This window comes from Poecilia reticulata, linkage group LG3 (genome assembly GCF_000633615.1).
Source record: "Poecilia reticulata strain Guanapo linkage group LG3, Guppy_female_1.0+MT, whole genome shotgun sequence".
NCBI lineage: Eukaryota > Metazoa > Chordata > Actinopteri > Cyprinodontiformes > Poeciliidae > Poecilia > Poecilia reticulata.
The window spans coordinates 24761935-24787184 of record NC_024333.1 but is presented as its reverse complement, the minus strand read 5'-3'; the positions used below and the strand labels follow the sequence as shown (position 1 = coordinate 24787184).

The 25250-nt window shown below is 37.2% G+C and overlaps 1 protein-coding gene across 7 annotated transcripts in view; it reads right to left on the bottom strand.

Moving 5' to 3' along the window:
• Positions 1-25250, bottom strand: part of chd9 (chromodomain helicase DNA binding protein 9) — a 90100-nt gene that overhangs the window by 27051 nt on the left and 37799 nt on the right. For 6 of the 7 annotated variants that reach the window (XM_008405563.2, XM_017304000.1, XM_017304002.1 and 3 more), the window contains 9 exons: positions 13392-13500; positions 11512-11658; positions 9802-9870; positions 9635-9690; positions 7884-8001; positions 7444-7530; positions 7044-7181; positions 6645-6766; positions 5106-5349 (listed from right to left, as the gene is read on the bottom strand). In XM_008405563.2, coding sequence (XP_008403785.1) covers positions 5106-5349; positions 6645-6766; positions 7044-7181; positions 7444-7530; positions 7884-8001; positions 9635-9690; positions 9802-9870; positions 11512-11658; positions 13392-13500 — 1090 coding nt within the window. The remainder of the gene's footprint in view (positions 1-5105; positions 5350-6644; positions 6767-7043; positions 7182-7443; positions 7531-7883; positions 8002-9634; positions 9691-9801; positions 9871-11511; positions 11659-13391; positions 13501-25250) is intronic. The other variant, XM_017304001.1, reaches the window with a different exon arrangement.

Genomic DNA, 25250 nt, shown 5'->3' with positions numbered 1-25250 from the left:
GGAGAGTGCTATGACATCACAGGCTGCCTTGGAGACAGCCGGGTGGCGGCTACGTTCTCTTCTCCTCTCCCTTACCTTAATTCCTGTTACGGTTCGTCTGAACACTAAGAGCTCCTAACTGCCTGATGCAAAATATCACATGCCCTGTCAACCACAGACAGCCTCTGTCCAAGGCTCACTAACTACCTCATAGTCTACTTATTGCAGCACAAGCACCCCTCTCTGGTTCTTGTTAAATGCCATCTTGCTAATGCAAAGCTCATTAAAATGATCTCACCACCAGCAGAGGAAAGGGTTTGCTTTCATGAAAAGAAAAAAATCTATTTTGCAATTTGACAGACTGAAGTGAAATCTACCCAGTATAGCACCCCCAGGGCTTAAAGTAAAAAAAAAAAATCCTGAGCCTGAAACTTATAGCGATGATAGAAATTAACTATACCGTTGCTACAGCCACAGTTTAATAAAAAGTGTCTTTGCATAGTGCAAACAATTGCTTCTAATACAATTAACAAGCTAAACACTCAAACTTAAATAAGACTTCAGTACATTTCAACTCAAAACAAGATGTAAAATGTCTGTGCCCTAAAGGTTTGCCTTACAGGCAAAAATTCCTCAACATTAAATAATAGTCCTTTCAGTCAATGTTTTATCMAGTAATTTAGAACATGCAACATATCCAACTAAATCAGTGTTTCTCAACCTTTTTTGGGCCAGCGCCCCCCTAGCCTTTAACCAGGTCCCTCACTGCCCCCCAACAAAGAATTTGTAGGCTACTTTGCACTATTTTACTTTGCATTATTTTATTATTAATATTACTATCACTATTGTAGATGTTTTGATTTTTATGCTCGTTTCTGTATGTATCATCAAAATATTTTCCCAGAGAACCAAAAAGCCATAGGAATAGAAATTATTTTCACAGGCGTCTACGAAAAATTTAATGAACATTCAACTTAAAATTTGTAGGCCTAACAGCAGCCAATCAGAGTGGAAAAATATTCTTATTCTTTGCCATTTTCTAGTTGTTAAATATTCCACAAAATGACCAGACAAAAGATGTACAACATGCCAGTTTAAACTTTGAACTATTTTAAAAACGACTGAGCTCTGCAACATTAAAACATGGATAGAACTGTAACTACATTAATCATAACTCTTCTTCTCTTCAGTGTTTCTGTGAGTTTCTGGTGGTGCAGCTCTGTGCTGCCTTCAGGAGAATGGGACATCAGAGTATCATCCATAAAACTTCACCCTCATGGCATTTATTGTGCAAACCAGAGCTTTCAGTGGAAAAACAAAAGTTCCAGATCCTTTTAATGCCATACAAATATGAGGCAGAAACATGGATTATATCTTTATATAGACCTGTCTATTGATTTATAGATTAATAGTTTTACTGGACAGAAATTACAAATCTGTTTCTTAATCAAATCCTAATGAGTCAAATTGAAAGTGTCATTGAGTCATCAGCCTCATGACATTAACACTGACATGAAAAATAATATTGAAGAAAAATATATCAAATCTAATTAAAAACATAAATAAATGATAAGTTATTTACTGATATGGTCTGTAAGATATATTTATTCTCAGTACTAGATGTGGTCTCAACAAACCCATGACATTTCAACAATATTATTTTACMTTTTATCTGGAAATAGTGTCTGTTTATTCTTGCCATACAGTCTCTGTATTAATTATTGCTCGAAAGGTCTTGCCATACCAGTTTATTCCTCTGTTCAAGAATAAACTAAGAAACCTTAGTTTCTTAGTTTATTCTTGCATTTTGTTCTTCATTCATTCCCTTTAGTTTCCTTTGATTAGTATTATCCTCTCTTGGTTTATTGCTATGTCCACTTTAGTTTCTTTCCTGCTGCTAGATTTATTTGATCATTTATTGATGCTCACCATCAGTAATCTTCACTCATCACCTGCTGCGCCTCCTAATCATCATTTGTTTCACATCATGTGTTGATTTTTCACTGTTCAGTGTTAACTATACCGTTGCGATTCTGTTTTTATGCCATAATTTACATCTAGTTCGTTGCTCCGTTTTACGTGCCGCTTCTCCTGTTTCAGAGTTTTGTGCGATGTGCGCGTGGTTTATTTTTATTTATTTATTTTTTAACCCCGTAAGGTGCAGGGCGCATCGATGGTGAAAAGGCAGACTGACATTTAAAACAACGGAAACAATTTCGGTATTTTGATTATTGAAATTTAAAAGTGCTGTGTTGTTCTATCACACCCGTTTCATACCGGACCACTACAGCACCATGTTAACGCTATAAAATGAACGCTCTGTATCGTGGTATTACCCATGGAGGGATTTCTTTATTTAAATGGGTTCATTTTTCAGAGAGATACAAAGTGAGGGTATCGTGATTTTAGTAATTACATGTTTATAAGAGCGATTTTCTGTTGTCCTTCCATGGAAGTGGGCAGCATCCAGACTGACAATAAAACACTTTAATATAATTTGCTGCTTTGACATGATCACAGAACTGCCAAAACATATGTACAAAAATCCTCAATAAAACATAAAATGTTAGAAAATCAGACACCAGACAAAGTGAATCTCAGCAACGTCATCAGCCAGTGTAACGCTGAACTGATGCGGTGTAGCTACTAGCAGGAGTGGAGCTGCGCCAAGAAGCTACAAACACTGAATAGAAGGAGAGCTGCCATAGATACAGTTGCAGCCAGTCATGATTTAATGTTACGAAATACAGTTTTAGCAATTTGCTCAAAGTCTAAACTGGTATTGTTGTGATTGTAAGGTGTAAAGTTTACCTTCGACCAAACGCCCCCCAAAGGAATCCCAGCGCCCCCCTTTTGTAAATATTTCCGCCAACTTTCCATCTTGTCCCCTTTCCTCTAGCCATTCCCAGCACCACTTGTTTTTAATTCCTTTCTCAAGTAAACGTGTTTCTTTACCGGGTGAGACAAACTCCATCTTCTTTCATATCGCATTTGATTTAACCKCCGAACCGAACGCATGCGCTTCTTTTCTACAAACCTTTTTTACAGTCATTGGTCAAGAACACGGGAGCTAGAATTCTGATTGGCAGACATCTTTGTCTATTATCTGCAGTTTGGTTGAGGCGGATTGTTTGGTCAAAAGCCGGAAATCCGGCCCCCGGCCGGAGCTCTTTAAGCCCTGCACCCCTTTAATTCAGGGGTGTCCAAGATGTGGCCTGAGGGCCTTTTGTGGCCCTCTGAAGGATAATGGCTGGTCCAAATAGAGCAATTCTGAACTCCAAGCATAGGTGGTTGATGCAGATAGACATGTTTTCCACATTTTCTACATTTACATAACATTTCTTAAAAATATATTGGGTACAAATAACAGATTTATTAATGAGGTTTTTGCATTCATCTTAATTTTGGAGTAAAGCAGAACGACAAACATTTATCCACTTTTTCCTAAAAGCAAATCTGATTTGCTTTAAGGAAAAGCAAATTTGATTTAAACGTTTTAAATCAAAACATTTAAAAACGATGGGTCTTTTTAGAAATTTGTACATTAATTTTCTACAAAAATCTGACCATTTTGTTCATTTCAATAAGATTGAAATTGCTTACGAATGAGCAGCTAAAATTAAAAAGTCAATCAAGTTTGGGTTTAAAATTATGTAAAAAAAAAAAAAAAAAATTTTAAAAAGCTAATTTTTAGAGGCCTCAAGCGCTTTCAATTCAGTGTTTGCGCACATAAACCCGCCTTCCTGGGGCGTGAACTTTGACCTATATTAGTCTCTTTTCTCCAGGAGCATGCTAGATTGTCATTCATAAATCTGAACTAGATTTTTTTTTCTAATTCTGAAATTTATATGGCTTTAAAGCATACCATGTTGTTATTCTACGTCTGCTTCTGATTGGTTGATTAGTCCCACATGATGACTCCTCCCTCAGAAACAATGAACTTTGGAATCCAAGACAAAGATTTGTATAACCAGGTCAGAAAATTGTAACCTTTTAATAATCACTTGTATTATATGTGTTTTTTTGTTGTTGTTGTTGCATCATGAAAAATCTTTGTGTTAGAGCAATCTTTGACAGACTGACTGCCTCCCAATGAAACGAAGGTCAGTTCTTGCAACCAAGTAATAGATGATAAAACTCTTTCCTTGTCCTTGTGAGATACTGATAAAATATTGATGCATTTTATATTATAATCAGTTTATGCAAAAGCATTTTTCACATTAATTCCAGTAATAAAATTTCCCCCATAACAGTAGCGTCTACTCTAGATTATGATTGTTCTTTATCATTCATAATAATTATTTGCATTTCTTTGTTTCATTAATAATTAAATAGAAATGATCACAAATAGAACACCTGATTTTGTTAGCAGTTACTTGTGTTATAGGCCTTTCACAAGTTTTAGATGAGTAATTATTTGATCGCTTTCAAATAATGTTTAAGCTTGAGAAGTATACAAACATCTTATTAGATCTGTAACAAATATCCTTGAGATTGTTGTGATGTATTTATCAACAAAAAATATAATATAACTAATGAATAGAGTAAAGCCACAGAAATACTAGCCTTTTTACCCTGCAAAACCGTTTCACTAATGTATGAAATCAAGTTTTTAAAATAAAAAGGACACTGATATAACCAAGGTCTTGCATTAGTGACAGAGAATGTGAAGTGTTTCTAGCTTTGTGCTAAATATGGTAATCACGTCCTGCCAAGCGTTTTCAATGTGACTCGTTGTAGGCAGACCTGATATTCTGATTCATATAATTACATGGCTCACAGAATTTTGCGTTGCTGACAGTGCTGCTGTTTTCTAAAGAACACTTTGATTAATTTAATCGAAGTGAATCACTGCTTTCCACTTTAAAGTTCAGCAGAACAGTGCTGCTTTTTGTTCACCTGTCTTTAAAAGATAGATTAGATGTACCTCAATCTTGAAAAAAAGGCTCCTGAATCTTTTAAGATATCTGGTGTTAGATAAGCGACATAAGCTGGATGACATGTAGTGTTTCTCATGGAGGTTTTTTGGGAGAAGCTGCGACTTCAGACAAACAATACACCGAATAGGGCACAAACTAATTTAGACTAAAATCTACATTTTAGACATGATATTGACCAGCCTTTACCTGTGCATCTCTGAAATACATCTCATACTGCTGCAGCATCTGCCTGCTTATCATGCTGCCGTGGTAAACGATGACGTTAAGGTGAGTCCAGGTATGAAACTCTCGCTCCCAGTTTGCAATAGTAGAGAGGGGGGCGATGATGAGAAAGGGCCCTTTGATGCCGATACGATGGATCTCTTCCAGGAATGTGATTGACTGGATGGTCTTTCCCAGGCCCATCTCGTCAGCCAAGATGCAGTTGCGCCTGATGGATGTTGGGGAGGAAAAAAATGGTTAGTGGGGTAAACCTTGCAATGTGGCTGCTTTAATGATGTGCGTAGGTTGGGCTGCAGGAGAGATTCCCACATCGCTATATCACAGAGAAAGTGTTGTGCATTCATCATGAGACTGTGTACAAAGGGAAAAAAAACTATTCCCAAGACACAAAAGAATAAACTACGAACAATGAGGGAGAAAACAACATCATCAGCAGTAATCACAGTATATAAAAAACCCCAAAAAAGAATCATTCGAAATCCAGCATAATCTCTACTCCTGCAATCCATTTATTCAGCTGTCCAGTGGGTGGGGGTATAATGTCTTGATGCTAATTGCAACGTGCAGATATTCCCACTGGCCTCTTAAGCAGCCCTCGAGTTTTGATGAATCTCTCTGCGTAGGCATACGCTAACTCCTGCACGCTCACACATAACTAAACCAATTCCCAGGGTTAATGCAAGCGCCGACACTTCACTCCAGATGCATAGCATTGCTTTTGTGATTGCGGATGAAGAAAAGCAAACGGTTGTACATTTGTGTGCACCTCAATGGCAAATCTGACTCTCTTCCTGACCCCAAACAGTCTAAATAGGAATCCTGTTTAAGAGGGCCGTGAGGCATAAGCGGGAAAGCTCATTCATTATTCATGACCTGTAATCTCAAAACACCCAGATCTTTCTAGAAAAGTACAATCGCAAGCAGAATATATCCTTTTAGTTAGGCATCTTTAATACATAGGAACTGTAAAATGTTATTTTATTTAAACACTTGTATAGAGTGTAGTGTAGTGTCATAGTTACACAAAGCAATAGTTAACTATTTCAGGGTTTCTGCAGGTTTCACCAAATCAAATTTAAGACCTTTAAATGAATTGATTTAAGTCTTACATCTCCACAGGAAAGTATGAGCTTCGTCCATAAATGTACACTTCCCCATCCATGATAGACGCCAAACAGCTAGCAAGGATATGTTAGCAGTAAATTGCTGGTAGCCTCAACCACCTTAAGTTACAGAACACAATGAAGATGTCGGCATGCAACTCAAACTTTTGCCTGACAGAAAAATCCCGTGAGAGAAAAAAAATACGTAAAATATACAAGATTTAATAGTCCTGCTGAAATAAAAGTCAAGATCTGTGATTAAAGTATTTATGCCCAACTTACTTCCTTTTTAAATGAATTTCAGACATGCTAAGACCTTAATTTTAGATGCGCAAAAAAATACTTTGTAAGTCAATCCATGGGGATGACACCTGGGTCGTCAACACGGATTAAAACTGACCTGTTGTACCAGTTGAAAAGAAGCCAGTTGACCCCCTCCAGCTGGTAATCCCTGAGAGTGTTGCCATTCCTGTACTCCCTCGACTGCTCCCTCTTCTTCCAAAGGTTGGCTGGAGGCCGCTCCTAAGAGACAAAACGAATAACATTACATATAGATTTTGGATCAAAACACAGGGTTTTCTAAAACCATTTCAAACCGATAAAATATTTTCAAAATCACTCAAAACTTGTTTATCTTCTGGATTTTGTCAGGGTTTTTGTTTAGGGTTTTTTCGAGCAGGAAGAATAAGAATAAAAAAAACTTTTTACATGTTTAAAACATGATAATATCAAAACAGCTGTTTCTAAACAGGTCAGAGAAGAAATCAGCAGGATGCTGGGAAGCATTGCTTCGTCGTACCACTCTGCGCGAGTCTGGCTTGACTGCCTGCAGCCGCTCAAACTCTTCAATCTTGCTCTGATCGACGTCGTCCTTCAGCTCCCACGTGCTGTCTTCATAAGGCAGAGAACACCACTTCACCAGGTAGTACACCACTTCCTGCAGCAGACAGAGGACAATGAGCACTGGAAATGACTAGAGCGAGGCTAAGCTTTGCTTTTGTTGGATTTTCAAAGGCTGTGAGGCAGCCCATTAGGGTGGCCTTGGGCACTTCTATGATTCATAGATATCATTACAGGCTAGAAGATATCAAAAGGAAGAAAACCAACAAAAGTAAGAAGGGATAAAACATTTTCAGCAACAAAAGCTAGGAGCAAACGCGCTACTCTGATAAGTGCTTAACTGAGAAGATTTACTCTACCTCTCCCGTGTCTTTGTCCTCGCAGTATGACACTTCGAGCACTCTGTCGACTTCCACATAGTCTGGGTTGAAAGGTTCCTCGTCCATCTGAGAGGAACAGAAGATACAAAAACAGAAAGAGCAGATGCTAAGTAGAAGAACAAATCAAATTCCCACGCGCCATCTGGAAACAGAGAAACAACTCTCCTGTATCGGCTCAGTAAGTAAATAAATTCAAATCAATGCACACAGATGTGCCATCCCACACATATCAAACAGAAAGCTTTTTAATATCCACACACACCCCTCCAACACATGCATGCTGAAAACAAGTGTCATAAATGACGTAAAGATATAAAAAGAACAATCCTCTTATTAGAAATATTAGAATGAGGAAACATAAAGCGGTGCACAAATAGATGGAAGAGGCTGTTTGCACACATATACACACGCAGCCTTACATCTGTGAAGAAGAGCGCCCTCTGTGCTTGTTTCATCTTGAAGCGTTTGATCTTCTGCTGAATCCTCTTGTCCTTTTCTAGATGCTGCTCAGTGGCCCATTCACAGTGGAGGTAGGAGCTGACAAACACACAGGGAGACAACCATGAAAATCTGCTGTTACACTGCTCACATCACTGGAGGGCGATCAGATTTTCTCACTGGCCTTATGTTTCCACTCATCTCAGTCATTTTTAAATGACAAAAATAAACAGTGCCATTAACATGTTCATCATTTTTATTATTTGGCTGAAGGGAACAGAATCTCACTCATGACAGCTCAGTGATTTCAGAGGTTGCTTCAGGCTTTTGGAAAAAAAAATCAACACACATTTGAACTATGAAAGCTGTCCTAAAGATACAAGCAGTGAGACAAGTTTCCTTAGATTTTACCTTTTTCTCTACTTCACTTTTCTCCAGGTTTCTTTATTATGTCAAAACAACTCCATTTCCATAGCTGGTGTCCAAAATGTGTCAAAATATGAAGAATAAATGACGGCTGGTTGTTTTTAGAACGTCTGTTAATATTAAAACTACCAGATGTAAAAAAAAAAAAGTCTAGAAAATGATGCCTACAAAATTAACCTCAACCATAATTTATTATATCTAAACAACAGGATGTTGACATTTTTGGTCTCACCGAGTGTAAAAAATGTTTTAGAAAAAGCTAATTTCTTTTTTCATTAGCTCTAGGACCCAAGCCCTCTTCTGATTGGATGATCAGCCCCTTGTTACGTCCCCTTTAAAAGAAGCTCAGGCTCTCTAGTGAACTGCTGAGTTCCACTCAGAAGATAATTTAAACTCCATAAAGACACTTTTACCTGTTAGATAATTATTCATGCTTTTGAGATCTGGTTACCATAAATGTTTTCATTCGCAGGATTCAACTTATCTTCCATCAACCTGGGATGTGTGTTTGTATAACTTGATAACTTCCATTTGAAGCGTTTCCTCTCGTATCCAACGAGATTTCAGAACCAAAGTGAGAAACCAGCGACGCATCACAATTGAAACCAGCAGTCATGCCTGTTTCTGAGTTACCTTTTGGCCGAGAGAGGGAACTAGCAGAATAATGAGAAGTCCAGTGGGTTTCATGACTGAAATGACCCGATTTCAGACCAGAGAGAGGTACTCAACTTTTCCTATAAACGGCGGTTCTGATGATGAAAGCTGACAGGCCCAAGTGGTTCAAGGACTCTCCCTTCCTCCTTTTTGTGCCATACTTTAACTTAAATTATTGAGTGGAATCAAAACTAGGCCCAAGCTTTTGATTATTTTTACATCTTTAACCAGTTTCTGTATTTTGAATGTTTCATTTCTTGTCATTAAACATAGAAGGCTGTTTTAGACAAGGAGGTGTCTGTGTTACGATTAATATCTACAAATAAAACATATAGATTTTGGATCAAAACACAGGGTTTTCTAAAACCATTTCAAACCGATAAAATATTTTCAAAATCACTCAACACTTGTTTATCTTCTGGATAAACTATGCTGTCTTTTCCCCATACTTGGAAAGTATTTAATTCAATTAAATAAAATATTTGAACACAGAGTTATGTTTCAAAGCCTTGGAAGAATTTCATTTAACTTGAATGTTAAAACTTTAGGCAGGAAAGCAGAGAAATTTAAGATATTAGTTCATTCATGTTTTTATGTTCAATTTTAATTTTACATAGACAAATAAAGATCAACAATAGAAAATTGAACTTACTAGTTTTTGTATTTTACAAAAAACTCTTCCACTTCTACCATTACCCCTGGAGATACCTAGAAGAGGTTTAAGATTACAAAAGTGGCAATAAGTACAACAGAAAAACAGAAATTAAAAACAATTACATTTTAATAATGACTGATGAGAATAAAGTGATGCATAATTACCTCTTTCTTCATGATACGAGAAGACATAATTTTGTCAACAATAGCAGCATCCTCCTCTGTAGGATTCTCCTGAGAGACAGTAAAGACTTAGGTCTCATGTTTAATTAGTCTCCAGATCAAACAACTTAAAATGTTTAGGCAACAGAAACTCAGGTCAAATATTTCCCACAACATACAACACAGAAATCTCATAAACAAGAGTCAGCAAAAACAATCTCATTATGTCTCTCAATATGACTTAAATAAAATTAAATAAACATTATAAGGAAAATAGTCTTTGTATTACAATGTGCCACTAAGTTTTCTAGTCATATTTTTTGTGGAAAGCAGTCATGATTTCCAAAATACTGCAAATATATTTCCATTCATGTGAGAAACTGAATCAAATTGGAGTTCTTTTGAAGCCTACAAAAAAAATAAAAAATCAAGCAGGATTTATGAGAAAGAAAATCACCCAGCTCTGCTTAATCTATCAAAATATTGATTGTTTTTCTTTGAAAAGGAAATGGTTTCAATAAGACTTGTGCAATCTGGGAAAAATGTTTTGCATCTAGCTCTGCTGGCTCACAATATTAACTGTAATAATGTCGCCCTCGCAAAAAATGTATAGGTAGCTATATTTCTGCTATATTTATATAGTAATAACTGTATTCTCATTACACGTGATTGCATAAGCACCACACTGTTCATTTATGTACAACACCCACATCTTTTTTAGTTGCAAGGCTACCAAATCACTGAAGAGGCTCAAAGTAATTGTAATTAAGCATTTTTTTTCTTTCAGGTATAATTAGTGGGAAGCATTTGTGGAGCATTTACAGTCATCATGATATCATGCAGCAGCAGGAGTTCTTCCCTTTCCCTGCTTGCAGCGGAGCAGGTACTATATTTCAAAGCTGCAACGGTTTTCACAAGCTGATTTCATGAAACAAACTTCCTCAGATCTGAAAACTTGAAAAATAATGTATCCAGGTGGTGATAGTATTCGGTCAACACTTTTCTCCCCTTGGTCTTCTGTATGTTATTATGGACAGAGCGAATGTATAGCAGATGTATCTGTGTCACTTCCTCCTGACAGAGGTTTTTGTCTTTTACCCATATCAAAACAGTTTCACCTAGGTCTGTTGGGACCCGGCTTAGACAGAAAATTAAGCAATAAAACTGTCCTGTGCAAAATTTGTTTAACTTTTTTTCAAAAACAATAAAAACAGGGAGCYTCACCCTTAATAATAAGCTTAATTAGAGCTAAAATAGGAAAAGYTCATAGTCTCAGCCTCCCACCATTGGTTTAGTCACCTACATATTGAATGTGGGTCAGTGCACTGCAATCGCTATTTTCAGCTCCTTCCGTAAGCTTTGTTTGCTACCTTCTGAGTCACAATATTGTCAGGTGCTGATAATAAATGTTGCATGAAAAGATGTGTGCAACTCCGATTTGTAGAGTCAGTCGACTCTGTAAAGAAAAAATTCATGAACATAACATTTGTTCCACTTTTAATATTTGGGGATGCTAAGCTGAAAGCAATTTATATTAATAAATGAGTCCAATTTGCTGCGCTGGAAGCTTAGTAAAACCCTCTTGGGTATATTTTTTTTTAGATATTTAAAAGTATTGATAGTTCAACCAATGTTTAGTAATGATAACAGAAAATTTACTTTGATGCTTAATCTTATCTAACTTGCCAGGCTCATAAAAGCAGATGAACTTACAACGAACAGCTGAACAGCAGGGTCCTTGGATGCAGCAGTGTTGCTTTTCTTGGCTTTCACAATAACTTTGACATCCTCATCTGACAATCTGGCCTCCAGCTCTTCAGCGTACTTCTTTCTCTTCACCTGACGGTTCGACCGCCTCTTCTAGAGAATCACAATAAAGAGGAGGCAAATTAACATACAGAAGAATAAATTGATACAAATATAACAGGTTCATTTGTTGAAAAAATAATGCTTTCRTAGAGGGGCCCTGTGGTTCCACACGCAAGGCTGCTTAGTAAGGTCTGCAATGGCTTTATTTTTTTATAATATAAGTTGTCTTTTTCATAGTATTAATTAATTTAATCAATTTTATCTGAATGCCACCTTGTCATTCAGACAAAGAACCATGAGCTGATTTTTCATAAACTCCTCAGTAAAACAAATGATCCTCCAAAACTTTTCCTCCCTTTGTCTACCAGACGACTCAAATTAGGTCAGGGGGAAATTTTGATTTTGTTCCTACTGTTCACAACTTTTGGATGAATTGTCGTTTTAGGACTTTAAAATTCTAATTATAGTTTTAAATAATTTAGTCTTGATTTTCTGAGAATATAACAGAACAGAAATGTTGAATGGTTGAATGGCAATAATGTCTTAAATAACTTGGATTGGTTTTGGAGACAAATCTTGATTATGACAGATGTGACAAAAATATGTCCCATTGATTTATTCATGATCTTTTGAAAATCCGTGGTAAAATACAAAAATTTAAATTGAAAAATCAGAAGAAAGATTAATGTAGGGRAAAAAAACAGGAGCGCTTTGAAGTCAAGCTTTTGTCTCTGCCTTCCTGTCAAGTTTTTATAATTATCTTATGCGTGGGCTGCTGCATCCTGCATCAATAGAGCCCCTCCTAAAGATAATATGTAGTTAATTAGGAATAAATGCCACTGAGCCAAAGTTAATTAGGTGTGCATTATAAAATCCCTGAGGAGACRGACCCTTAAATCTGCAAACTCAAGATGACCAGAGGCAGAGAGTTAAACCTGCCACTTTCCAACGCAACAAGGACGAAGCCCTGAGGAAAGCAGGTTTCCGTCGTAGCTGTCGGACATGCTACCTCGACTTCTGTCACTAGATCATCTTAAATGAGTCATCAACAGATGCTTTTAATTAAGGCCAGGGGCRCCATCCAACGGGGGTAATTATATCAGAAGATAAAGTCYCAGAAAACGGGGAGAGGGGTGATGARGCAAAGAGTGTGCAACAGATCATCCTCATGCCAGTTACACGTCAGCAAATTCAACATGAGTTGTTTAAATAACCAAAACATCTGAGCAAATATTTCAGTTTGAATAATAGCCCCATATAAAATTTAGAATAACTCAAAAAAGAGACACCTACGAGGAAGTGATTTCTGATGCTGTATGGTAGACAGTACAGCCGGACTGTCAGTTTTCTCCATCATCAACAAACAGAGGAATGTGTACTTGAAATAGCCACCCACTATCTGACCTCTGCRTGAACCACACTCAATCCTTTCAAGCTCAAACTAAAGCTGTGAGCCTTCCCCGTTGCCCCACAGCAGCATGAGCAGCCRTCAGGGCGACGACACCACTTCCCTCACTCAGTGTTGTCAGAACAGTAACAGAAGAAGAGCCGAGCGTCGTCTTTGTGCTCTGAGAGCCAAGGTGCGACACCACAGGCAGCAACGCCTAAACCACATCAGAACCAGATTAAAGCTCACTCAGACGCAACTAAGTTCCCACTTGACATCAAAGTGTTAGGAGGAAAATGACAAAGGTTTCACTATGCCAATGTCACACTGAAGGTTTTGATTAGAAATGATCACTGTTTTGTGTTTTCTGAAAAAAAAAAAAAAAAAAGAAACTCACAGAATCGTCATCCTTAGAAGAGTGACGAGGCGGGGGATCATCATCCGACTCCTCCTCTGACGACTCTGGCTTTCGCTTTTTCCTTTTTCCAATTTTGATGACAATTTTCCTAAAAAAGAAAAAGAAAAAAAACACACCATGAGTGATGAAAGCTGCTCTGAAGATCATAATTCTTAAAAAATTTCCATGTAAAGAAAACTCTCTAAGATCTAACATTTGGTACCGCTTAGCTCCCAAACTGAAGTTTAAGCAGCTGTTTGGGAAAGTAAAACCATGTTGAGGTGTTTAACAAATGCCAGCAACATTAAGGGCAAATTAATATTATCAACCCAATGAACTGGAGAATTCAATAAGGGAAGATCAACACCTGCAAATACTAGAGATGACACAAATCAGAATCAGCAACTTCCATCGTTTTTGGTCTATAGCCACATAAACCAACAATATGTATTCTTTTGAATTTAATACTATTTAAAAATTATAAAAGTTATATACATTTTAATGCATGAGTTAAGATAATCTTGCAATTCCTTCTATTTTCTGTTGTAAAAACTACAACCACTATCAAACAAACTTTTAGTCAGAAAAAGGCTTATTCAGTTACAGAGGCACATTTTTACCAAACAGCTCATGGGAGGCATGGTAGCATAAAGTCGACTTTTGAACCTAAATGCCTAAACTTTATTCCAACTGTTTCAGTATTTTACTCGACTGGGCTCCCAAGCCGAGGCTTATGAAATGGCTCATCACAATGAAAACTTTCTGCCAAGGAGGAAGTGGCATTTCTTASAGAAAGGTTAATTTTGCAATAAACTTTACTTTCATATGCCTAAACTACTTGCTTAGTGAGTTATYTGGGTCACAAGGCTATTTGTGACAAATTAAGTAAAGGATAAGATGCCCAAAAAGAGTTCTTTTCATGAAGATAGGCATGTCTCTCTGAGCAGATTGGCGCCATCATTTAATGAAGTGAGGTAAAACTGTGTTACACCAGATTTATCACAACAACAGTTAATATGTTATGTGAATTTCACAGACGATATTAAAGCAAAACCACAAGAGCCTGTGGAGAAYGCTCACAGGTATTGGCATGCTTATAATGCGAGCTGTTGGTGTTTTTGGAGCTTTGCATAAACCTCCTTTGCATTTTCCACACTATTTGTTATCTTATACAATTTTATACAAAGACAGATTGATGCCTAATAAGCAATTGGACTTCAAAGATGGGAAGAGCAGCATAGTGAATAAGGAACAAGCTAGACTTTCTGCAAGTCATTCAAGTGCCTATTCTTTTTTCCGTTCCCAACCATATTATTGGGTGACCTTTATGAATATATTTTCTCACACATGCAAACACATCCCATCGAGTGCTTCTCTATTTGCGTTCTCGCCAGCAAGACAGAGGCACCAAATCTCAGGCTTGGTATATTAACACCCCCCCCATAAAAACACTGCTGTAATATTAAACAGTGCTTTTTCTCCCCTCACACTTTGCATTTGTATTCCAAACCCAACTAGGATAAGGCAATACAGCGTTGAACACAACTGGGCATTTTAAAGCTGCCAGGTGAAAATTAGAAATACAACATTTATGCTGGTTTATTCTGCATGCAAATACAAAAATCCTGCTTTAAAGCGAGCTCTGCATGAGTAAACGGATACAAATACGACCCACCCTATGTAATGTCAGTTCAAAAGAAAAAAGACGGATCAGCACCGCATTCCAGCAAGACACAGGTCTGAGATTTCCTTACAAAGAAGTCAGTGTCAAAAAAACTCATTATCGGGATGTACAACTTAAATGTTTATCATTTTAAACCATWCAAGCAGTGAAAAATAAGATCTCTTTATATGAAATACAAGATTRTTTCAATGTCTGGTGTTGCCAGAAAAAGGTWAAAATATCTTTACGGTTCATTATTACGGGTCACTRACATTGAGACCTACTGGGTTATCAGAAGAGTAACAATACCACTTGTATTGGCCACATAACAAAAACACTGAAATGTTTTGTGTATATTAAGAGTATACTTTCAATAAACTATTTTTCTRTAGTTATTAACAATGTAGTTGTGTTACTTTCTCTACAGCACAACATTGTGTTTAATTTAAAACGTCTCATGAGTGTAATCACAAGTGTAGACAGTCACTCAGCTCATTTTCTCCAATGCATCACTACTAAAAAGAGGGAAGCCTGAAAGCTTTAGAACGCCATCCCAACTGTGAAGTACAGAGGCGGCTGCATCATGTTCTGGGATCGTTTTGTTATGGGAGGGCATGGTGTATTWAAAAAATTCATGACCGGAATAGAGGGGAAAAAATGGCAAAACTGAAGCAACAATAAGCTCAAGAGAAACAGGAAGTTGATGGTTGGGGAAAAGTGGCCTCTCCAATTGGACAATGAACCCAGGTCTATATCGGCTATAATCCTGCCTGTTATTGTGAAAAGTTATTGGAAGTCTAACAATTCTTATTATTTTGGTAATCTTATCTCAACAAAAACAGGCGATATTTACATTCTCGTGTCAGTGAGAAAAAAGCATGTGTCCATAAGTGGTTTCAACTGTTTAATCACGGGAGTGCTCATGCAGACTGCAYGAGGAGGTAAGTGAACATCTACAAGAGATTGTTTATATAAGACATCTTGACACAGTATATATGAACAAAGAACCCCATATTGGTCAATACTCCCTCCTTTTGAAAAGCTGCCAGACTCGGTTCTTCAGACAGTGAGGGTATTCACTAGACAGAGTCAGGCGGCCAAAGAATTTGTAACAAAGAAAAAGTAAACAACCCAGCAAATAAAGCAAATCCATCTCCGCATTTCCACTTTGTTCATTAATCCCCAGATATAGCACTTAAATGAAAACTGAGATTCCCACGCAGTGTCAAATTAAGATTTGATTTGCCCCTTTTCCTCCCTTCCCCGTCTCATAATTCTTCAGACGACAAATGAAACAGAAAAATCTAAAAAACAGCTTTCATCTATTCAAATGCTATGTGAATGAATATTCCCCTTTTCAGCACTGCAAATGTGGTGTTAATTGTTTTCCTATTAGAATCTGAGACGGAGACAGCTTCCTAGCATGTGTGAATGGTGTTAAACATTTTTTAATTACATTGTGGGAAGAGCAGAAACACAAGTAAATATGCTTGAAAAACCATGTAAATATTACTCTATTTGATTGTAAAACACACTGGTTTTTTCAAAATGGTTGCTAATCAGATTCTCAAATCGCTGTACAAGCAACATAATTGTGTTGTTGCCAATTACAAATAAACTTCAATTGGAGGATAATTGGTTAACTTGATAGGCCATTTTCATTACATACAGGTAATGAAAACATTGTATTCATGTTGTTTTACCTTTGACTTCCCCCTATTTATCGGTCACTTATTGTTTGATGCATAGAAATGTGGCATGTATTTGTRTCCAATCCTTTCTAATTTGATACTCCTAAATAATATAAAGTACAATCAACTGCCCTTAGAAGTCCCTGTATTATAAATAGTCTAATTTAATCTCTGTATAATTATAGCTGTTCAGGCTTCAGAGGTTTGCCAACAAACAGCAACATGTAGACAAAGTAGAATCAGACAAAGATAAAGTTCACAAATACTTAAAGCAGGGCTAGGTTTTACAACAATCACAACTGTGGGACAAAATGGTGGCAGCATCATATCCGTGCTGGTTCTTGTTGGGGAAATGCTTTTCTTCAGCAGGTATATTAAACCAAAGCATATTTGTTTTTTAGAATGGCCTAGTCAAACTTTACACCAACACAGGACCTGGGAAAACAATAGAAAAGTGGCGTGTACAGATGCCAATTCAYCCAACCTGATTGAGCCTGAGCCAAGAATGGGCAATTACATTTCAACCTCTGGACAGCCAGCTGAATGTCTGCCACAGTTTTCTTAAATAACGAAAACTATGTATCTGTTTCTTTCCAATTTACCATAATTCACCACTCTGTCTTGGTCAATCAGAAAAAAAATCCATTAAAAAAACATTACAGTTTGTGGAGATTTCCTCTCAAGCACATCTGTGAAGTTAGAAAACAACARAAATCCCCAGCAGATTCATGCAGCTGCCCTTTAACAAAGAACCGCCACCTCTGAAGGCATCCCTGTTCCTGTTGTGTGATATTCCATTTCACGAATCCCGGCAATGGTCTCAGATTACCGTTTCTTAGCAACATTCCCTTAGGATTGCATCTGGTGTTGTGCACAGTAATATTCATTTCGACATCAGTTCCTGGCAAAGAAGCGCTGCATGCTCCCCAACAACTTCAGGTATGTGTTTGACATATCCACTGCAAAGCAAAAATAAGCTAACRCACCTTTCTCATGGGATCTGCCAGCATGCAGCAYAACCAAGACATCATTCGRGTTTGAGACAGGATGATGAATTTTCTTAAGCAAAATAAAAATTAGAGTCAGATACCCAACATACAGATGGAAATCTTGATCATAATTAGTAGCTACCTTGGTTAAAAAAAGGCCCTAAGCCTATTAAAAAGTATAGATTTAGCATACATCCTGTGTGTATACATCCCACTCATAAATGCAAACAGAATTGCACAAAACCTAAACCACATCTTAGCAGCGGGTATAGTCTGTTACACCCTGCTGTGGAAGATAAATCGGACCACCCAGAGATTTAATAACATTGGTTCAAATGYACAAGCTCTTTTTGACTCAACAGGCTCCCAGCTAGCCTCGGAGTTTTCATAAAAAGAAAGAAAACAGATTTTCAACCAGAAACAGGACGGTGGAAGCAGCTACATTTACTCCACAGAATCCTGGTTAAGAGACTCTGATGTTAAAACAGAAATGACACTTTCATTATGTTCATGAAGTGTTTATAGGGAAATTCAATGGTAAAAAGTTTAATTATTTCAGTCGTATCTTGAAAAACTAACTCAAATTGCATAAATTAATGACACAGTCATATTTCAAGCTTTTATTTTAGTCACTTTTGATTCTCAGCAAATGAAACCACAACGTTATGGTTCTCAGAAAGTTAGAATATCACAATGGGAAAATCATTTWTGTTCTTTTTACAGAACTGTTTTTATATGTCCCACATAATCATGGAAAACTTGCTTTCTTGATAGTGCAGAATACAGACTGCTTTTGCTGAGGGAAAGCCACAAAACGAAAAATGAAGAATGACTTTTCACTTAGTCCTGTTTTCTATGCTTATCAGCATAAAGTTGAGTGAAAGGAAAACAATGTTTTAAACAATGTAGCTGGACATGAACTAACTATCACTACCACTTAAAAGCCAAGAGACTACATCAAAAGTGTCCTGCCAAAGCCAAGTGAAGAAACGGGCCCATTCTATTCCTCAGATAAAAGTACAACTACCAATTAATTTGAAATCAAGGGCCCAGTCAGTGATCATYTGGGGATCTGTGTTATCTACTGGTGTTTGTTCACTGAGTTTTGAACTCCAAAGTTATCACAATCTGCCAGATTGTTCTTTTTAAGCTTAACATTTTCCTCTGCTGAAGTTTATGGAGATGTTGATTTCATTTTCCAGCAGGAGCYGACTCCTGAACACTCTGCCAAAAGTACCAATACCTGCTCTATTGGTCTCATGTTATATTAATTTTTTGTTCAAATCTCAATGTTTTAAATAGCAACAAACCATAATTAATCAACATAACAAAAAACCCATAAAATATATCACTATGTGTAACTTGTCTGTAGAGTTTTACTTTTTGGACATACTTACTGAAATAAATTAACTTTCAATGATACTCTACTGTAATTTAGGACAAGTTTCCTCTAGTTTTACCTCTGCACGCTGCTCTTACWTTTTCTAAATTAAATTTAATTTCTCCATTTGGCTCTCCCTCAGGAATTTCCACCATCTTGCATTTCTAATTAGACTACAGCTGCCGCTGATCTGACATTGCTGAGTGATCCCTGATGATCTGCAACCACAAGCTTTTCCCTCAGAGAAATGGGCTGGTTGCCGTTCAAGGCTTTTTTGGCTCYGGTTCTCCTATTGTGCTGAATAACCCCCCATCCCTTGTCCCCACAGTGTTGTCCTGGCCTACTTGGCGTGCAGCCACAGGAAGTGTGCACTTCAGGTTTGATTTTTAATGGAATCAACACCAGKTATGGCTTTAAAAGCTCAGACTATGATGGCGCTCCAGCACGCCACGGAGACTGCCTGCATCGCATTTTTGTTGATCTACTGCTAAAATTCTTGCTAGATAGGACCAACTCATCCTCAAAACTGCCATTAGGTGTGCTCTGAAAGTGTTTGCTTATCCTAGGCATCCTGAGGGGCTTACTGACACAGCCGTGCTGGTTCTTGTTGGGGAAATCCCCCCCCCTTCTTATGAATGGAAGGCTATAATCTCAGTGCCACACAGCTAAGAGGAAGCGGTAGTAACGACATCAATATGGCCCCTCCAAAAGACAAATACTGTATCAGCACAGTGCATATGGCCACACAAGATCTCAGCTTTTTTTCAGCAAATGCATTAAAAAAATAGGCAGTTCTCCTGGTCTCACTTCCTCACACACACACACACACAAAACCAAGAGCCACAAACATGTTCAAATAAACCACACACCAGTACACGTGAACACATGTGCACCCTGCAGGGGATTAACTAGGAAAAAACAATTAAAAAACAGCTTTAGCCTTTCGTAATAAAAAAAAWTTGAGGGGAGAAGAGATTAGACACCTAGGACGCAAGCTCTGAAATATGAACAGCCATACTCTGCCGCATATACACTAGACTTAAACCTCCATTTTCTATCATGTAATTGATCTCACAAGCTCCATTTTGTTTGATATTTTCCTGCTACCCTGCTGCTTTGTAATGTAAGCATATCAGGAACATGCCTGCTCACAGGAAGCACTGGGTGCACTGCTTTGAGCGAGCTGGAAGAACTACATTTATATTATGGGGGRAAAAAAAGAAAACCTGAAGAGGATAGGGGGGAGGGAGAAACAAAAAGGAGATGAGTGGCACGATGCTTTCATCGGATGATTATGAGGGTACTTTTCAGCAGGTAGGCTGCCTGGAAAAGCTAATTTCAGCCCGCAGAGACCGGTGATCGGTCAGGCCTGACCCATAAAAGAAAAAAAAAGATTCCCTCAAGGATAGATTATGATGCTTCATATTTTTAGCTCATAAACTTTACCGCAATAAAATACACAAATCACATGTATAATTTGATAGTATTTTTGTAATACTTGTCAGTTTGTTCTTTTAGGAAAAACAAACCGACAATAATATTCGACATTATTTATGCTCTGGTTTCAGTCGTTAAAAACAGGAATTGTAAGTTGCAATATCACATGTCCAAATAACTAAGATAGTTTAGAGCTACACAATCTAAACAATCTCACCTTCCAGTGAAAAACACTTATGTGASATGAAAGACCATTTAAACTTAGCCAGAACTGGAGAAGTCAGTAACAACATCAGATACAGTTTAGCTCCAATTTCAAACTGCTGCCAAAGCTCAACACAAGTCAGATCTGGAAAGTACTTCACACCTGATATAATTTGCTATACGACAGCGAATGCATAAATAACTGGCTTTTAATGCACGACACAGAAACTACACCTACACACATGCATTACATCTTGAAGGGTTTGTTAAAACGTTTTGAATTGTGGATCTCTGAAGATGTTCTTAACATTTTTTTTGATAGGTGTTTCTGAGCCCAGTGTCTTTAGTCTTCTGAAGCTGAAGCTAGTAGCACCTAGCTTTACAAAAAGAGTAAAGCTAGGTGCTACTCAATGTGGGACAATCAGACTACTACCAGATTAAAAGAACTTAATAGTTACAATAAAACCTTGACAGTGGGGTTACTTTTACATCAGTCCGTTCTTGTCTGTTTATTTAGACTAAAGACAGTGTTGATYTGTTACCAATAATAGTCAATCTGAATGGTTTATTGCACAACTAGACATGCAGAGTTACCAGCAGTGAGGCTATCAAACAWAAAAACTGCTGTTTGGCACCAAAGAAAACATAGCAATTCAAATGAAGAGTGTTTTATTGTTTTTTACAATAAAACAACRAAATTAGAGGTTAACCAGAATCAGGAAATTTCAGCCTCATTGGTGACTATTCAGAAACTCAAAAATCCAAATGTTTGTTCCCCAATCAGTGAAAGAACTACACATAAACATCAAGTTGTGGTGGCTCTCCGGTTAGGAAGCTTTTGCTGAATGAAGACAATGCTACGTTTGCTCTTTTTGGTTTGAGTAAGGTGCTTAAAAAATAAAGCAGAAGCAAAGACATGCAGTTTAAAAGTTAAGAGCATTTTGTTTGAAGCATCCTGCAGGGAGAGGGCAAGAGAGACCAAGACTTTCAGTATGAAACAGTAAAACTGAATGGAAACTGTTATCTGAGATTTTAGCATCCGCCATTAAAAAGCTGAATGTAAAAATGTATGCAGCCTTCTGAGAAACTCAGAACCAAGATAAGCTCAATATGTCTTACATAATCACTCAGAATGATCATAGTAATGCTAGTAAGGATGTGTTAATCACATAGATGATAATAATGACGTCATATTGTCCGTTTAAAAATGAGTAAATTCTGATTTACTGATTTTTGCCAGATCACCGACATTGTTCAGAGAAAAATCTTGCGAGATACATTGATTAGATTAAATTTGCATTAATGCCAAAAAAGCCCACAAATCTGAATCAGAGTTTGAGCATTTAGGTTTTTCCAAAAGTATTCTGATGCAGTTTCTTCCTTGTGACATCCTGGTAAAATATTTGGCCTGATTAGGACTCACAATAAATCAGCATCTCTTATTAAAGCTGATAGCAACATCACAGTAAAGTAACGTGCCACTTGATGTGTCAAGAACCTCCATATTAGTGGGCTTTAACAATGCCCAAATACATTTCCATTGTCAGAGTATAAATRTAAAAATGACTTATATTCATCATTTTAACATAGTTATAACAGTTTGTTGGTACATTCTTCTAATCTGCTTCTTTTATTTACTTTAGTTATCAGTCAGGCAGATTTTCCATGATGATACAAATTATTTTCGCCCCTTTCTGAAGCATTGGTAGAGCAAACAAGCTAAACAATCAGAAGACACTTGCGGRAAATTWAAAAGAATTAATTCCAGCGGAAACAAAGCAAACTGTATGGTGGTCTCAGAGAAAAAGACAGTTGAGCACACAGACAATTAGGGTAATAGTCTTATCTCAGGCTCCATTTCCTGCTTAAACAACTGTCAGATGATGCAATGGAAGTCTGAACACACAGTGAACACAACACACACACACACCTCAGGTTTTCCGGTTCCTGTCTAGCACATTCCCTCAGACAGAGGCTAAAGTGATAACTCTAGAAGTAGGTTAGTACCTCTGCCCCTAGGAAAAATATTTCATGGGGAGATGCTACCGGTAAATGGTTATGAACCAGATTTTACACTGTAATAAATTGTTCACCATGTCTTGCTTTGGCTTGAAATATGCATTAAAACCCTCTTCTGGATTACGTATTGACATGCAGAATGGTAGTGATTCACACACACACAAATGCCTTTTGCATCAGAAAACTACAACAAACATAAATAGTAGGGAACAAAAGTACAACCTTGCTTCATCAACTCTTAATGTCCAAGTGAGAAAATGACCCATACAGATGATGCAGGCCCAGTTGCAAAGAGGCAAAGTCCAAAAGAGATTTTGAAACAYTGTACCATCCCCATGGCTATGAAGTAATTATATCTAATGCATTGTGTATACAGAGAACAGACGTTGAAGTTTATAATGCAATGCAAAGGCTAACTTTAAAAATGTWTTGCAGCAGATGCTATGCCAACACCGTTGCAACAAAAGATACACCCAAGGGGTGTTGTGTTACGGCTGGAATGTTCTGCTGGGCAAGAAATTTTCCTCCTGTCATTCTAAAGTCTCCAGGTAGTCACACGCCCCTTTTAACAAATATACTTTAGTTAAAGTCATCGAATCGAAACTTCACTGTTTTCTTATGACTTAATCCTAAAAGCCAGTGTTGAAATTTGAATCATGAAAAGAATAATTATGTGGCATTAAGACAAATRTGGTTGTGTTTGCATTGATGTTTCAATGTTTGCTTTGCAGCGTCACATAACTGTGATTGTTCTTGTTTTTACCTTTCATGGTAGGAACATGTAGCCCACCCGAATGAAACTCAACCTTTCTTGCTGCAAATTAAGAAATGTTTGCTTCTCACTTCAGACATTTTTTTTCCGTGTTTCATATTAAATTATTTTTTTTTAAAGTTAAACTTGTGCTCCTCATAGAGAGCTTAAAACTAATTCACATCTTTCCTCCAATATAAGCCATGAAGTATCGTTTTTCTGATTRCTAGAAAAGTAAAAGATCTACAAGCATGAAATCTTCCAGGCTATGAATCTTCACACCTCACATGAAGCAGTCACGMACTCCCACAAGCCTCTAGTAATACACAGACAGTTAAACGTCACTGTCATGTTAAAAACAAYAACAAAAAAACACAAAAGAAGGCAGTAAGAAAATCAACAAATCATGTGAAAAAGAAATGTCAGAAACATCTCTCCTAGTTGGATGATCAGCTAATACAGGTACAGTCCATGAATATTCCAGCAAGAACTGGTTTGAAACACTCTGAAATTTTACTAAATTCAAGACCAACCTTTTAAAACTATTTTTAAGGAATGTACAAGAGTGTGAAGAGCTTAAATCGCATATTGCATCTCGTGTCTATATTAAATACCCCAAACTGAAAGCTTGTTTCCTGCCTGTGCTGTGACTCTAAGCTCTCTTCTACAAAATAATTACCTAAAATAAGTTTTAAGGTTACCAAGTGCAGAATTTTAATAATAATAATAATAATAATAATAATAATAATAATAATTGATCTGGCTATAATCTTACTAACATGCTTGTATTATTTGAACACATATTGGAACGCCTAAAGAGGCTGCAAAAAATTAGGGAAATGCGATATCTGATCATGTTGGTGGTTGTTACCATAAAGATGTGACTAGTGAAAGTAAACAAATACTTAAACTGTGTTTGTTTTTTATGCTTTAGATTCTCAGATAATAGGTAAATATGCAACTGCTAGAAAAAAATGCGTAATTTCTGTTTTGACAAAATTTTGTTATTGAAAATCTTGCATCCATTTCCGTTTGGTGTTGAAACAATTAAACATTTGAAACAATTTTCTTAATGACTGCTGCATTAAAGAACAAGCAATACCAAATACATAACTAGCAGACTAACAATGTATTTAGCCAATATCTACTGCTGTCCAAGCAGTTCACTGCAAAGCATTATGCAAAAAAAATTTACGATGTATTGTGCAGCCCAAATCTAAAGTGAAATATCATTAGGCTTCATCCTGGTTTAGCAAGGTATTTAGGAGATATAAAAACACACCTGCACTCAGTAGCAAGAATAAAGCATTCTGTTCTCTGAATGAAATATAAAAAGGTCCTTAAAATAATGAGAAAAAACTGCACTTTCTAAGGGATGATGAACCGTCTTTCTGTTCAGCAGCTTCAACACTGGAGCTGATTTGAACTCTAAACAACGATTGCATCAACATGACTGATGACACAATCTACTCAAAGTTTCAGCTCTCGCAGCTCTATTTTTATGTTTGCTGTGGAGGTGCACCAAGAAGAATGCCAGTGACTGATTTCATTTGAGCGTATTCTGGACAAGAATGGGGATAACCTCAGAAAAATATTGATMATTCTTTTGATCATCATATACTCCAGAACGGTGGTTCTTAACCTGGGTTCGACCGAACCCCAGGGGTTCGATGAGTCGGTCTCAGGGGTTCGGCGGAGCCTCTGCCGCGTGTAAAGTCGTGATG